Source organism: Anser anser (genome assembly GCF_964211835.1).
Source record: "Anser anser genome assembly, chromosome: 19".
In the NCBI taxonomy this organism is placed as follows: domain Eukaryota; kingdom Metazoa; phylum Chordata; class Aves; order Anseriformes; family Anatidae; genus Anser; species Anser anser.
In genome coordinates this window covers 7,220,882-7,236,593 of record NC_139740.1, presented here as the reverse complement: position 1 = coordinate 7,236,593, position 15,712 = coordinate 7,220,882, and the positions used below count along the sequence as shown (strand labels likewise).

At 56.7% G+C, this 15,712-nt stretch overlaps 1 protein-coding gene across 4 annotated transcripts in view; it reads left to right on the top strand.

The window, feature by feature from the left end:
• Positions 1–13,561, top strand: part of MGAT5B (alpha-1,6-mannosylglycoprotein 6-beta-N-acetylglucosaminyltransferase B) — a 57,607-nt gene extending 44,046 nt beyond the window's left edge. For all 4 annotated transcript variants that reach the window (XM_083804900.1, XM_083804901.1, XM_083804899.1 and 1 more), the window contains 8 exons: positions 937–1,070; positions 1,679–1,809; positions 3,119–3,274; positions 3,930–4,076; positions 5,394–5,510; positions 11,157–11,231; positions 11,600–11,874; positions 12,926–13,561. In XM_083804900.1, coding sequence (XP_083661026.1) covers positions 937–1,070; positions 1,679–1,809; positions 3,119–3,274; positions 3,930–4,076; positions 5,394–5,510; positions 11,157–11,231; positions 11,600–11,874; positions 12,926–13,124 — 1,234 coding nt within the window. In that variant the 3' untranslated portion in view covers positions 13,125–13,561. The remainder of the gene's footprint in view (positions 1–936; positions 1,071–1,678; positions 1,810–3,118; positions 3,275–3,929; positions 4,077–5,393; positions 5,511–11,156; positions 11,232–11,599; positions 11,875–12,925) is intronic.
• Positions 13,562–15,712: the final 2,151 nt, after the last annotated feature.

Below are 15,712 nucleotides of genomic sequence, written 5' to 3'. Positions count from 1 at the left end.
TCTCCAGCCTTCCTAAATTAGCAAGCAAAGGCGGGTGCTGATGACCTCAAAGGACAACGGGCGACAAGAGATGCTGCAAAACTCATCGTTACCCAGCTGCTGCACCACAGGGGCTGAGCTGTGGGGCCTCCATCACCACTTCTGCCCCCAGCCCAGCTCTGCCCCGCTCTGGGGCAGCCGAAGCCCTGTCGGGGCAGCCTCCCCTCCCCAGGAGCCACTGGCCTCATCCAGGCAGTTTCCCCCTTTGATGGCAGCTCGGATTTTTGCCTGGCTTTACCAGCTGCCTCCGTGCTGCAGCTCCTGCTGCAGTGACACGAGGGGGTCTGCTCGCTCCAGAGCCTCACATATCTGAAACAAAACCTCGTTAGAAGAGTCTGAACTGGGAGAAAAACCCACAACCTTATGGATGTCTGCGGCATGTGTGTGCCTCCAAGCTGCAAGCCTGCAGGCATGGGTTGCTGTGCCACAAAGGGAGTGGGAGCCTTTTGTGTCTGTGAGAAGCAGAGCCCTGGCCCTGGCTCCTTCAGCATCAAGACAAATGTCATCATCCCCTGGTATATCACCAGGCAGGAAAATATGCGATTTAATTTAGTGCTGATAGTCCTGCTATTTATTATGTTTTCTCCCATCTCTTCCACTATCCCACACAATTTTATTTGAGAGAAAAATGACAAGCAATGTTATTGCTTTTATTATAAATGCATTTGCTCTCACATTCAGCTTGTTTTTCTCTTCCCCGGCTCGATGTTTCCCTTCTCTCCTCAGTCTTGTGCTAGTAATGCCTGCCTCAGCATTCCTGGGATATTGGGAAAAGCATTAGCAAGTCTTCAGGACGTGCATCATCCTGGAAAACAACGGGGAGGGAAAGCCCCGGGGTGAGAAATCGCTCCTTAGGCAGGTGTGGGGATGTGACCATGGTCCTGTCTCCTCTCCCAGGTGCCGCGTCCGAGTCATCGATACCTTTGGGACGGAGCCAGCCTACAACCACGAGGAGTACGCCACGCTGCGCGGCTTCCGCACCAACTGGGGCTACTGGAACCTGCACCCCTCCCAGTTCATGACCATGTTCCGTAAGCTGGGGACGGGGACCCACGGGGGCAATTTTGGGGGCTCGTAGGTGCCCCGGGAGCAGCTCTGGCCTCCTTTAGAAGGTGCTGCAGGGATGGTGCCGTCCTCCCCATCTGAGATCCTGCTCCCCGAGGCGTGCAGGCGGGCGCTGAGCCCATCGCGGGGCACCGCAGCTCCCGGCGCCTCTCCTGCTGTAGGAATGTGAGATGGAGGAGAGGTGGCTCCAGCAGGCAAACACAGGGCAGTTGGGTTTGCAGAGCACGGTTTTACCTCGGCTGGGATTTTTGAGGCAGGAGGAAGCCCGGGGTTTGGATTTACCTGATAAGCCATGCTGTGGAAGGGAGCTGTGCTCGTCTGAGCCGAGCCTAGTGACCCCTTGGGTGCTCGGTGACTCAAACATTGCCTTTTCCTGGCTGGATGAAACCCATTTAACAGCCTTAAAAATGCCTGACGTTTTAAAGAGCCCCTCGAGCAGGTGCAAAGCCTTTATTTTTAGAGGTGTTCTCCTGGGATTTCACATTATTTTACCTCCAAGCTCCCTCAAGGTGCTGGAGCCGGGCTCATCCAGCCCCAAGAGGTCCGAGCCATGTCCCTCTTTTGGTGTCCGCAGCTCACACCCCCGACAACTCCTTCATGGGCTTCGTGTCGGAGGAGCTCAACAAGACGGAGAGGCAGCTCATCAAGTCCAACAAAGTGGGCAGCATGGCGGTGGTGTACGGGAAGGAGGCCAGCATCTGGAAGGTGCGTGTCCTCTGGTGCTGGGGCCACCACTTTCCATGCATCCATAAAAAAACATCCTTTTCCCGTTCGTAGGGGGTACCGAGCTCTTGGTATTGGCTCTGCCTCTCCCCCTCTCTCTTCCAGAGTTGTTTTTCCTTTCAGGGCTTGAAAACAAGGAGCTAACTCTTGATTTTGTGTTTTTTTTGTTTTCTTCCCCCCCACCACCACCACTTTGTACACCACTGGGGATGTTCCAGCTGCAGGTACGGTGCTGCACCCCGCCGCTGTCCCGCGTTAGCTCTGTGCATCGGTTTGAGGGGGGAAAACGTTGTGTTTGCCTCTTGTTTGCCCCCAGGTGGATGGGGGGGGGGTGGTGCATCTGCTCCTTTAATCCAGAATTCACAAATAATATCCAATTCCCCAGCTATTGGGGTTAGATTATGCTCAGCGGAGCTGGATCTGGTTCTCCCCACCAGTGATGCTCAGCGGTGTTTTACCCCCATCTCCCTGAGCCCTTTGTGGCCAGGATTGCACCCCGCAGCCTTGTCTCACCAGGAATTGCTGCTTGGCTTCTGTCCTCTGTATGCAGCTCTGGTTTTTAGCCTTAGAGTAGTCCAGGACTACGTGGCTGAGTGCAGAAATGCCGTGTTCAGAGAGGCTTTAAGGCAACGTGTGGAGTTTTCTCAAATTCCTCATTTATACCTCCTGATTCCCTCCCAGTCTGCTCCTTAGGGGCCTATCGCAGCCCTGGAATAAGCTGAAAGTACAGCATCCAAAGTATGGTCCCTTTGTGTTTCTCCAAGCACAAAAAAAAAAATCTGCAGCAGAGAAATTGTTAAAATGGAAGGCTGCTTCGGAGGGCAAAAGCTAGAAAGCCTCTAAAAGAAGAAAAATGATGACCCTCTTGATTTTCCAGGTAGTAAAACAGGCTGAGGGATTAAACCCAAGTGAGAACATCCTGGGGACTTGTTACGTGGAATGAGAGGCCATTAACAAGCCCCGGCTTTGCAAACCTCCCCCTGCCTCCACTCATCTGTAATTCAGCAGCTCCGGCACTAAAGCTGCCCGCAGAAGCTGCGGGGAAAGCCGGGCTTGGGGTGCTGGCGTTCGTGGCATGTTTCGGGGTGATGGATTTTGGGGATCCCCTCCCCTAAATATGTGTCTTGAGGGATCGGGGGGGAGGAGAGGGTACAAGTTTTGCCCTTCCTAAAAGGGTTGGGGTGGGTTTGGTGGTTTGAGTGTTCCAGGTGAGTGGTTTCAGAATGAAATCTCACCCATCCCAGGGGTTTGGGGGGTCAGCCCCCCAAATTCTTGCGTCACTCCTCCGCAGGGCAAGGAGAGGTTCCTGGCCATCCTCAACAAGTACATGGAGATCCACGGCACGGTGTACTACGAGACGCAGAGGCCGCCGGAGGTGCCGGCCTTCGTGAAGAACCACGGGCTGCTGCCGCAGCACGAGTTCCAGCAGCTGCTGCGGAAGGCGAAGGTGGGCCACCCTCGAGGTCTCTGCCGCGGCCCCTCATTAAGCAGGCCTTGAGAAACGAGCTCTAATTAAAGGAGAGGGCGGCAGGGGGACAGCCCCGTGTCTGCTCGCCTCCCAGGCTCGCTGTCAGCAGGGCTAATTACCCAGGAGCAGGGCAGAGCACCTAATTTCAACTCGAGACGTGTCTGACGAGTTTCTCCTCCTCGCAGACGGAGTGCAAAGTTTCTTGATTAATTAATTTCTCGCTCGGGCTTTTTTTCTTCTTTTTCTTCTTCCCGTCGCCTCGATAAAAAGAAATGGGAATCTCAGAGCAAGGTGCAGGGTGCTGGCACAGTGTCCCTGGTTCCCCAAGCAAAGCAGCATTTTTCCATGCAGGACCGCAGTGGTTGCAGCCACTCTGGGTGATCTCTACAGCTCCCGCTGATGCAAACACCCCGTTGTCTTGTACTAGTGGGCTGTGAGCCACAGAGCATCCATCTGACTGTGGGGATGGTTTTTAACACATTTTAGCTATTGGGTGTTGAACCACATGGAGCTGCCTTAGCGGCTCTGTAGCAGCACAGGATGCTGGTGGGTTTTTCAGGAGTCTTTCCATGGGGCTGGCGTGCCAGAGACCAGGGCAGCGTTAGCTCACATTGCCCGGGTTTGCTCCTTGCAGCTCTTCATCGGCTTTGGGTTCCCCTACGAGGGCCCTGCCCCGCTGGAGGCAATCGCCAACGGCTGCGTGTTCCTGCAGGCGCGCTTCAACCCCCCGCACAGCTCCCTCAACCACGAGTTCTTCCGCGGGAAGCCGACGTCGAGAGAGGCAAGTGTACAGCATCGTACTCAGCCAGCCCAGGGAAAAAACGGTGCTAAACTGGGATTTTTTGGAGAGGTTTCCTCCAAACCCTCAGGTGCAGAAATATCCAGAGTGTTTGGATGGAAAGGGCCCTGCTGGGGGTCGCAAAGGAGAGCGTGGTGTGGGAGATGCTTGCAGACCCCAAAACCCCGTGCCGATTCCCTTCTGGTCGGGGCAGATCCATGCACACCTCCCCTGGACGGGGTCTGGTGCTCCCCTGCAGCCCAGTACTCCCCCCTCGTTCTGCAAAACGAGAAGGGTGCCAGGACCTCCGCATTGCTGCAGGGGGATGAAATCCCTCCCGGGCCTGCCTGTCGCTGGGAATTCAATCTGAGCGAAGCAGGAACTCTTTAAAAGTTAAAGGGTTGAGAAAATTGCCTCTTTCATTATTAATGAAGTGGATAATGCAGCGCTCGCTCCCCACGCTCAGCCTGGGAGTAGTTGTCGTGTGCCCGGTGGCTGTGCCACTCTGTCCCCAATCATGCCTGTCCCCACCGGCTGCTGGGGCTGTGAAATGCCCCAGGGTGGTCACACAGGGGAGGGGAAGGAGTTTTGGCAATCTGCTGGGGAAAAAAAAAGGAAGGGAGAGCAAACTGGGGAGGAAACTGAGGAGTGAGCGTGGCTCTCCTCCTCTCCCTGGCAGGTTTTCCTGCTTTGCGGTGCTCCCCAAAACAGCTCAGCATCCTCTCTCTTCCTGTCCCACAGGGAAATTTTGGGCTCTGGCTGCCTTTCAGCAATGTGGGGCTAGAAAGGCAGTGTCAGAGATTTAAATAAAAGAGGCACGTTCCCCCAAAATTGCCTGGTGAGACGTGGGTGGTGGTGGGGTACCAACACGTGGTTTTCTGCAACATTGGGGCAAAGCAGCTGCCAGCACCGCCTTCGGTGGGGATGGATTTTGTCTCTGACCTGTTTCTGGAGCTGGCAAACCTGAGAGATGTGGCTGTTTTGCCTCTCCGCTCCCACGAATGGTTCAGGTCAAGGTGGGATTTTACCCGAGTTATGGGGATGGGGACATTTGGAGCTGCTCAGCACTTTTGGCACTGATGGGAATGTTGCATCCCAACCCAGCGGGAATTTTAGGGCATCAGCCTAACGCTGGGGAGCAGCTGGGCTCGGAGGAGCTGCTCTCTTCCCAGCACATCTCCATGTGCAGTGGTTTAAAACCAAAGGCGGCTGAGCCAGCTGCAGTCTGCTCCTCTCCGCTGGTGCGGCTGCGGGTGCTAGACAGCAGCGCTGCTTCTGGCAGGGACTGCAAAAAAACCATCTCATGTTGTTGCGTTGTAGGTCTCCTCCCAGCACCCATATGCCGAGGACTTCATTGGGAAGCCCCACGTGTGGACTGTCGACTACAATAACTCCGAGGAGTTCGAAGCTGCCATCAAAGCAATCATGAGGACCCAGGTGAGTCTCGGAGAAGGGCTGGGGTGATCACCGGTGGTCTGTAGGACTTAGAGCAGCGGTGGTGCTGGTGGCTGGCTCTCCCTTTCGAGCATGAGGTGCTTCTCCCTCCTGGCTTCCCCTCTGGGATTATTTGCATGTGCAAGGCAGCAGCCCTGACCTCCTGCAGCCTGCTCCCTCTGCGGCTGCAGGGCAGCTCGCGGTGCTGCTTGTGGTGGTGCGGGTCTGATGGAGCCAGGCGGTGCTGGGGTGAGGGAGATGAGGTTTGGGACCAGGGGGTGGCTGGAGATGCACAGCAGTGGTGTTACTTGGCATCAAGCAGGGAAACCCAGAGAGCATCTCCCTGGGAGCTGCAGCCCTCTGCGCCTGCTGTTCCCCCATTCAGCTCTTTGTTGGGGTCAAGCAGGTCGATAGGAACAGCCCCAGGATTAGCCTCTGTAAAGGACGAAGGGCAGGAAAGAGAGGGGGAGCACGAGGAGGGGTCCTGCAGGAAGGCAGAGCCCCCACTGCAGCGGCACTGAACCACACTGCTGCAATTATTTGCCTCCTGAGCTGGGGCTGGAGCCTTTCCGAATTCATAAAGTTGGTTTTCCTGGAGGGGGAGAAGTGCTGGTCTCTGATCCCTCGCGACTTGCTTTGGTTTCAATGAACCATCCCCTTGTGATAACGATGTGCTGCTGAGATGAGGCTCGGCATTGGGGCCCCCGGGGTGGGATTTTGGAGGGTGCTGGGGGTGATGCTGGCCAGGGGGTGACCGCAGGCTTTGCAGGTCCCCTGCGTGTTGGCGAGGTCACCAGCAGAAACGTGTGTCTTTGCTCCTCCTGGCTTAACACAAAGCAGACAGACGTGCTGGTAAAAATCCAAGAAATCCAGCCTCTTGGTCTTACCGGGGCTGAAAACACAGGAAAGGTCCCTGTCATCGCTGCCTGTCCCTGCACGAGAGGCACCAGTGCCTGTGCCAGCCTGGGGACCTCGGCCAGCCAACGCAGTCACTGCCCGGCTCTGTCACCGTGTCACCGCAGCCACCGGTGACCGTCACGGCTCTTCACCTCCCTCATTTTCCCTAAGAGTCTGCAAAGAAGGAACAAAACCGACTTAGGAAAACATTTTGTCCTTTTGCGCATGCGTTACGGGATCTCGATTAAAATGAAATTAAAAATAATTCCATGCCTGCTGCCGTGCCGCCGGGCCAGCTGTCGGCGTGCGCCAGCGGCAGCGAGCGACCCGGCGCCATCTGCTCGGGGAGATGCTCGAGGGTGTGCAGGAGAGGGGGAGAGGCGTTGGAGAAAGAAAATAGAGGTGTCCGGGGCTGCCCTGCCATCAGGGGCATAAAACAAGGGAGAATTAGAATGAAGTGTGGGGGAAATGTTGGCTTTTTGGGGTGACCCGGTCCCTGGGCAGCTGTGTCATGTTGAAATATGGATTGAAAATGGACCGGGTAATTTAGAAGTTTAATGGCAAGTCCAGGATTTAAAAATTAAAAAAAAAAAAGGATTTGGGGAAGTTCTGCTGCAGGCTGATGAGTTGATGAGTTCCCATCACCAGTTCTCTCCCCGTTCCCATGTCAGCTGTTCATGCAAATGCAGTTGCGGTGCAGTCACAACACATCCTTCCTCCCTCCCTTAATTAACATTTCTTACATTGCCGAACAGCTGGCGGGAGGCAGGGGAGCACAGAAAACGTGGGCACGAGGCTGGGCCTGACGGGCAGCGTCGGGGTGCCGGGGCCATGGGGCTGGGCACTGCGTGGGGTTTTTTGTGCCCTCCCCGTTACAGTGTGGCACCCACGCTGGAAATAACGGCTTCATGGTCCTATTAAATTCAATCTTGAAGGGGAGCAGGGACAGAAGCTCAGGCTGCCTCCCAAAACCAAGGAGGCCCTCCTGTCCGCCAAGAAGGGTGCTGGGATAATCCCACAACACACCTCTGCTGGTTTGTGTTTGGGTTTTTTTTTATGATCTATAAATCCTCTGGAAGCAGAGCAGGGACCGAGTGTGAGCAACTGCTTTTTTTTTGTTTGTTTGTTAAATAGAAAGGTCTGCTATACTAGAGACGCTGTCAAGGCAATTAAGTCTAAAATTGACCTACCTCACAGGTTTAAAAGCCCCATTATGGGCTTTGGCTTCAGGAATCCCTTGGTATCTTGTCTTTAAAGTAAATGTTTGTTACAGCAGGAAATGAAAACAAATGTCTTAGCGGCAGGAGCGGGCGGTTCGGTGCTGCTGCTCTCAGCCAGGTAGGAGGAACAGTTTTCCTGGCTCCTTTTCTCCCCAAGGCAAAATGGGATGTTGTGTCATCCGAATATTTGGCAAATTTGTCTTTCAGAATAATGGCCATCAATTTATATTTCTTTTTCACTGGAAACATTTCATTTCAACATTACCGAAATGAGATGATGTGTTTTGGTTTCCCATCTGCATGGCTTTGTCTGAAAATGCCCCGCTCGTTTATTGAAAGGGAGGCTTAGATCCAAAATGATGCATTTCCCTTTGCCTCACCAAACAAAACAGATTGCCTGACCTGAAACAACGCATTTTTCTCCTTGATGGGTGGAAACACTGGAAATTGAAATCCGACCTGAAACTGATTTTATTTTTTCCCCTTTTTTTTTTTCCCACCGTGACACTGAAAAATCACTCGTCACACACCTTTGGCTTTGCAGCTTCAAGGCAGGTGTCGGTAAAACACTTTCCAGAGGTGAAGCTGGGGAAGCTGCGAGGTGTCTCCTTTGACGCGCCTCCACAGGAGGCTTCATGGGGGGTGCTGGCACCCAGGGGTGCTGGGACCCTTCGAGGGGCTCGGGAGCTGCTGCCAGCAGCGGGGAGGTGGCAGCAATCCCAAGACAGCGAAGCTGCACTCGCCCGCTGGGTCTGCATGCCCCACAAATAGCGGAGTTGAGATGCAGCAGGCGTCCTTCTCCGTGAGCCAGCCGAGGTTTGCTGGAAGAAAAAGAAAACTTTTTCCTTCTTGCCAGAGGTTTGAACCGGGGCTCGGATGTGGCTCAGGTTTGCAATGTGTCTTTGCAAGAGGCAGCACCCGCTGCGGGTGGCCCCCGCGGAGCTTGTCCCACGGTGGAGCCGCTTTGTGCTCCCCCCATTGCTCCCATCCCTGACCTGGCTGTAAGGAGGACTCGGAGCATTGCAGCACCAAACCCATATAAACCAGACAGCAAACTGCTGCCCAGGAGGCCCAGGAGAGAGAAAAACACGAGACAAATTGCCCCCTGGAGAGGTGACACCAGGCAAATTGTCCCTGCGACGAGCTGCAGCTCTCAGCCAAGGGCTGGGGACAAGGAGGGGAGAGGTTTCCATGCGCGGTCATTTCCTTGGCCTTCAGCTTTTTCCCTTGTCAAAAACAGTCCCCGCGCAAGCAATTTAATAGACCCAATATTCTGGTGTAGCGAAGGGAGAAGGCTTCATTATATTAAAGTCAAACATACAGGAATATAATGGAAAATTATACATTTCAGACTATGCTTGAAAGAGTGGCGTATTAAACATCACCGCCAAAATAGCTGGTTAAAGCGTTCCCAGCCTGCTGCTACGTGCTGGCAGACAATTGCATTACTTTTCTACTTATTTCTCTGGTGACGTTTGGATTTATTTTTTTCTCTTTTGTTCCCTTTGGACCCAAGGAGGCTTATTCCTGCCTCCAGCTCTGGGATTCCAGAGCGGGACTGTAAAAACCCCAGAGTCCCTTCGTGCCTTGCTCCGGCCCTGGGTTCCCCAGCGATGTGTGCAGGAAAGGGTTGCAGAACCCATCCCCGATGGGACCCCTGTGGCCCCCAAACCTCGTGCTGTGAGGTGGGGGTGATGGGGTGAACCCCCCCCAGCCCTGCCTGCCTTCATCTCGGAGCATCCCCCAGGGGAGAGCCCGAGCTCCCGGCGCGGGGAGCAGCATTAACGCCGCGGCTGTCAAGGGGAGGCCAAGCCTGTCAGGTTTTAATTAAACAATTATCTTCCCAAAATTGGCATTTTCCTGCAGTTCCAGTGGCGGGAGCTGAATTTTAACGAGCGTGGGTGAGGGGAGGCAGGGGAGCGAGAGCTTTTGGGGTAACCCTGGGGTGGTGGGCACGCTGTGGGGGGGTTGCATCCCATCGGTCACACCGTGCCCCGCAGGCGTGGTGTGTTGGGGGGGATGAGGCTGTTTTACAGGTTTTGTCTGCACAGCAGCGTCCTGAGCAAAGCTCCCCAGCGTCACTGCTGTGAGCACAGCGCTGGTGATGCCTTGTAGCTGGGCAGCCCCAAATCCACTCCAAGCAGCCCTACATCTGCACCTGGCAGCCCCAAATCCACTCCAGGCAGCCCCCAGCCCTGCTCGGGCTTCATGCAGCAGCGCCGTGCTCTGTGAAGGACTCGGCCCCGGTTAACTCAACGCTAATTCGGAGGCAGGATCTGTGCCTGCCAAGGTGTCAGCCCCGATTACGCTGCACACCTGTAATGAGACAGAGCGGCTGCGATTTCCAGCCTTGCCGAGATCTCAGGTGGGATATTTACGGTGGGGAGATGCTTAGAGGGATCTTTTTGGCAGGCTGAGCCTTTTGAGCTCGGCTTTGACAGGTACTTCAAAGGAGACAGCTATTTTGGATGTGCAGAAATAGGAGAAGCAGCGTTTTCCGGCTGAACTATCTTTGGGGTATTTTTGCTTCTAATCCATCCTTCGCATGAAGCTCAGCAGAGATGCGCAGGGGAAGGGGGGGGCTCCAGCACCAGCCCCTTCCCACACCAAACCCCACGGGGGGGGGGGTTAGGTGACCCCCACAGGGGCTGGGGGTGCTGCGGGGCCGGGATGCAGAGGGGGGAGCTGATTTCCACACCGGGATGCGAGGGCAGCTCTGGGGGAGGGAGGCGCGATGTGGAAAAGCGAGCGAAGAGCAGCAGCGTTTCATAACCCACGCTAAAAATACACCGGAGTGCTGCTGGCTCTGCACAAACAGCAGGACGGGGCTGTGGGAGGCGTTTGCTCCGTCGCGGGGTGAGGACCCGTCCCACGGTCCCCCTGTGTCCCTGTGTCTGACACGCCGGCCACCGGCATCTCCAGGGGGCCAGGGAAATGCCCCTGAAATTTATTTGGGTGGGAAACTGGGCTGGAGCAAATCTACTGAGCTCCTGGAAACTTTGTTGGGCTGGAAGTGTTCAAGCTTTCATTTGGAAGTGACTTATTGCATTAAACTGATTTTATTTTGCAGTTCCAAAAAAAAAAAGACAGTAGAGCAGGGTGACTTCATTTTAACCAAAGTGTGGGTCAAACCCCAGTTAATCCTTCACCCTCTTTCTCTCAAACACTTTGTTGCTTGCCAAGTTTTTGCAGTCCTAGGTGTTTGCAGTCCTAGTTTTCTTCCAAATTGGACTGAAGATTTCCGAGTTGGGGTCCCAGCCCTGGAAGGGGTCTGATTCCTGCGGTGCCCTTGCGTGGTACTTGCTTTTTTAGGAAAAGGAGATGAATTCATTCAGGAACTGGATGATTTTCTTCCATACCCTTCTGCTCTGGTGGTAGATGGAGGGACAGGAGTATTACTCTCTTGGCCAGCAACGGGGATTATGTTTACACTGGATTTCCCCGCTGCTCCTGTGGGGAAATGCTCCTGGAGATGGCTGGGACGGGCGAGCTTTTCCCTCTTGCTGCAGCGCTCTGCTCTTCCCCTGCACAGGTGGACCCTTACCTGCCTTACGAGTACACCTGCGAGGGGATGCTGGAGCGGATCCACGCCTACATTCAGCACCAGGTCAGGCACCATCCCTGTTCTGCCGGGGAAGGGACCCCTAGCCCATGCAGGCTCCCGGGGGGGACACCAGGAGCTGGGCGCAGGAGATTTGTCACACACCGAAGATGCTCGGGGGCTGCCGGAGGGAGGCTGGGGGTGCGGGGACGAGGCAGGGGGAGGACTTCTCTGCTGCAGAGCTTAAGGCAGCACTGGGAGAGGAAGGGCTGGCTGCCACCTTCATCTCCCCAGCAGGAAATACCATCCATGCGGGCAGGGCAGGAGTCCTCAACCAGTGGAGCCACGCCAGCAGCCCGAGCGTCCTGCCGTGCCCCCATCCCCACCACCCCACCCTTTCCCTTCGGGCACTGACCTGTCGCCTTCCCTCCTAGGATTTCTGCACCACGACGTCTCCTCCTCCGCCTCCCAGGACCAAGAGCCCTGCTATGCAAAGCCCCCCGAGCGTGCTGGCCCTGTCCCCCAATGCCACCCACCTGGTGTGGTCCCCCAGCGCCCGCCGGGACCCTCGCGCCTGGCCCCCGGTGGACTCGCTGCAGGTGTGGGTGTCGGAGACGCGGCACGCCTGCACCGAGACGTGCCGGCGGCGCGGGCTGGTCTGCGAGCCCACCTTCTTCAGGTTCCTCAACAAGAAGGAGGTGTTCCTCCAGTAAGTCGTGTCCTCCTCGGCACAGCGTGGCGACACCCCGGGGGGGCTGCCGGAGATGCTCCCCCGTTCCCCAGGGCTGGGTGCTTTGTCCTGCACCCCCAGCGCCCGTTGTCCCCGTGTCCTCCCCCCTAAAACGCCAAAAGCTGAACGGTTTTGTCCTTCCCAAAGCAGCGCTGGCACATCCAGGCATGGCACCATCCCTCTCCCACCCTGCTTCTCTCTGCCTCCCGCGTGCTCGCTCCCTTTCTGTCTTTTTTTTACGTCTTTCTCCATAAAACTGCCTTTTGAACACACAGCAGTGAAGTTTTAATAGAGTATAAATCTGCCACCGGGCTCCGTGCTGCTGCGTGGACAATTAAGATGCAAGTATTACCATTTCCGTCACGCCGGCCAGGCAGGCAATTTGAGGCCTGGTGACAGTTTTATGTGACGAATTAGAGCCGGGGCACGCGTTTTGCCCCGTGCCCCGGTGCCTGGAGCCCTGGGGGAGCCGCGGGTGGGCTCGGGGGGCTGGAGGGGCACGGAGCAGGGGCAGCTCCGGTGCTGGAGCTCCCCCAGACACGAGCCTGGAGCAGGGCAAAGCTGGGGTCCTGCTGCTCCTTGGGGTCTTTGTGGGTTCCCGTCTTCATTTTGCTGCTCCGGGCTAGCAGGGGACACCAGGGCGTGCATTTGACTCAGGTGCGCTCCCAGGGGACGGTGCCTGCAGGGAGCAGGCGGCCCCCTTGGTCCAGGGGGGATGTAAGGGGTTTTAGTGGGATTTTGCCCGTGATTCCCTGAGTCCTCCATCTACGGCCTGCATGAGGTGTGGGGCGGTCCTCGGGTTGCACGGTTCAGTTGTGTGCTGTTTTGGGCTGGTGGCTGGCAACCACATCAAGGCGCCAAGCGTAGTGCTGATGGTTCCTGCAACCAGCAAAGAGCCCAAAGCTCACCCAGGGAACACCCCAGGGAGGACGGACAGAGAATTAAAGACCCTGTAGCAAAGCACCAGGCAGCCTCCCCACCCGGAGAGGGGGCACCGAAGCCGCCCCATGTTTTTTATCTTCTTTCCCAGGCTCAGCATCACCTGCGACAGCACGGAGTACGAGATGAACCATCTCTACCCGGCGGTGGCCGAGAACGTCCACGAGTGCTACCTCCAGAAGGAGCCGCTGCTCTTCAGCTGCGCCGGCCACAACTCCAAGTACCGGCGCCTCTGCCCCTGCCGCGACTACCGCGAAGGACAAGTGGCTCTGTGCAGGGACTGCGTGTGACTCGGCCACGTGCTGCAGCCGGGGGCTTGGTCTCAAAGCTTCGGCAACAGCCGGGGAGCAGGATGGATCCCTCCCGGCGGGACGCGCGCTGAGCCGGGGGTGCCAGGCTCTCGTGGGTTGTTTCGTCTACCAGCCGGCTGTGAATGACCGTGTCCTGACGTTTGGTTTCGTTTTCTTCTCGAGGCTCATCGCCCGTCCGCATCGCCCGTCCGCATCCGAACCCACCCGGACCGTGTTGGGGCTGGGGCAGGGTGGCAGAAAAAGGGGGCTCGGGGAGGGGGGGGCACCTTCCCCTCTTCTGGCGAGGGGGATGAGCCACCAGCAGACTGCAGTTTCAGGGTTTTCATCCTCTTGAAGCATCCGAGGTTGTTTTATTTATTTATTTTTTAACCACTCCCTCCCTGACAAGTGGTAAATTAAAGGGGAAACAACACCCAGCCCTTCTGCGAGGAGTTATTGGGCTGCTCGGGGGGGCTGCAGGGGGCTGCCGGTGCCTGCCTTGGCCGGGGAGGATGAAGCCTGAGGACGGGGGCTGCGTTGGGTGGGTTCAAGGGAGACTGAGCCCGTGGTGCCCCCCAGGAATCGAGGCTGAGGCTGGGGAGTGCAGCCCTGTGGGGGGGCTCTGCAGAGGATGCTGCTCTTGGGGGTCCCTCCCTGGTGCCGCTCTCCACCTCTCCAGGGTGCACGTCTCAACCCTCCCGGGACCCCCACGCCCCAGCCCGTGGGGGCACAGCTCCCCATTTGCTCTTTGTCTGAGCGGGGCAGGAAGGAAGAGGTGCTGCAGCAGCCGGGATGAAATATTGGCACGGGCTGAAGCTGGGGGAGAAGGTGTAAGAGCAGCGCTGTGTCTGCAGCCCCAAACGCTGCAGCCCCGGGGCAGCTGTAGGAGGAGGTGAGCTCCGGGCAAAGATCTTCCAAGCAGCATCTTCGCTTCTTTACCTTCTCTTCGTGCTTGTCATCAGCCTCACTTCAGAGACGAGCTCAGTGCTGCTTCTGTTCCTCTCCTGGCTGCCCTCTTGCTGCCTTAGCGCTGGCTGCGGAGCCCGGTGTGTTTTTGAAGGGTTGCTCACCAGAGGGAGGTGAGCCTCTGGTGCTGCGGGGTTGGTGCTCAGCCCTCGTTCCGCTCAGAAGCGCTGGAGATCGAGGCGCTGACATCCCAGAAAAACTCACTCCCAGCCCTTCCCTGCGTGGAATAACTCCCGTCCCAGGCGGAGAGCCGGGCTGCGGTGACAGCCCCTGCAGGCGGTAGCACCGGGGAGCATTGTCCCCGCCTGGCTCGAGGTGACCGCTGGAGCGAGCAGGATGAGTGCGAGCCCCGTTTTGGCACAACGCTGCTCTCGCCACCCCCGTTCCAGCCCGGGCAGGGGGCACCGTGCGGTGCTTGTCGACCCAGGCGAGGCGAGAGCTGGAGTCATCGCCGTTATCCTGGAGCAATTTGTCAGCTTCAGCGCGAAATTGCACAGGCAGCCTCCAGCCAGCCAGCGACGCCGACAAGGGAAAGGATTGATTAAGTAATTTTTGTGTCTTGCGGCAAGCGTGTGTATAAATAAAAGCCGAGAGAGCCTCTCCCCGCAGAGCTGAGCAGCAATCTTCTGTGCCTTTCCGTGGCACCTTTCATCCAGGGCTCAAGGCAGCACCTTGCAAAGGCTCCCAAGCTATCGCCCAGGCTGCTGCTTGGCAAGCAGGCGGTGATGGTGATCCAGCTCCCGGCTGTAAGGACCAAATAAGACCGATTTATGAGGATTCGAGGGAGATTTAGAGCTCCGGATCCCAAACCTGGCTCAGGACAGCTCTCTTTGCACGTCAGCTCCCAGGGCAGCCCTCGCTGCGCTTTCTGCTCAGCTGCTTTTAAAGCAGCCTTCACCTCTTGGCGGCTGGGCACCTGCCTCGTGCTGCACAGCCCCAATTACCCGCTGTCAGGACCGTTTTCTCCGAGCTGAAATAAAAGGTGGCTCGCTCACCTCAGCCGCTGTCACGGTAAATAACGACCTGTCAGGGACCTGCGGGGATCTGGGGCCAGCATCTGCATTTGGGTGATGGTCTCGGCGATGCTCCGCTGGTATCCATCAGCCCCGCCAGCTGTCACCCCTTCCTGGTGTCACCCTGGGGGTGGATGCTGCATGGAGAAAAGCCTCTTTTTGCGGGGGAGATGGCTAGAAAAAGGGGCTGCATCACCACAAAGTGCTGCCGTTTCTCTGCCTGCTGGGGTTTCTGGTCCCGGCTGTGCCCGAGACGTCGCTGTAGCATCCTGCGGCCCTACAGAGCTCACCCCGCTCTCCTGGCCAGGACACATTTCCATCTGGGTGGGAGACCTGAGCCTGACCCAGGCGTTAACTTCACATTTTACCAAGCAGGAACATGGAAGAGATCTAAAGGGAAGCTGAAGCGCTGCCGTATGAAAGGGATTCTAATTACCGCAGCTAATTACAAAGAATAAATCCCCAGCGGGAGGGGCAGGTGGGGTGGGGGGAAGAGAAACTGTCGAAACCGTGAATAAAATCAAACAATTAAAAATCACGTGAGGAGCTGAGAGCTGCTCGCCCGGCTGCTGGTGGACAGGGCCGTTCACCTAAAACCTGGAGCAGGCA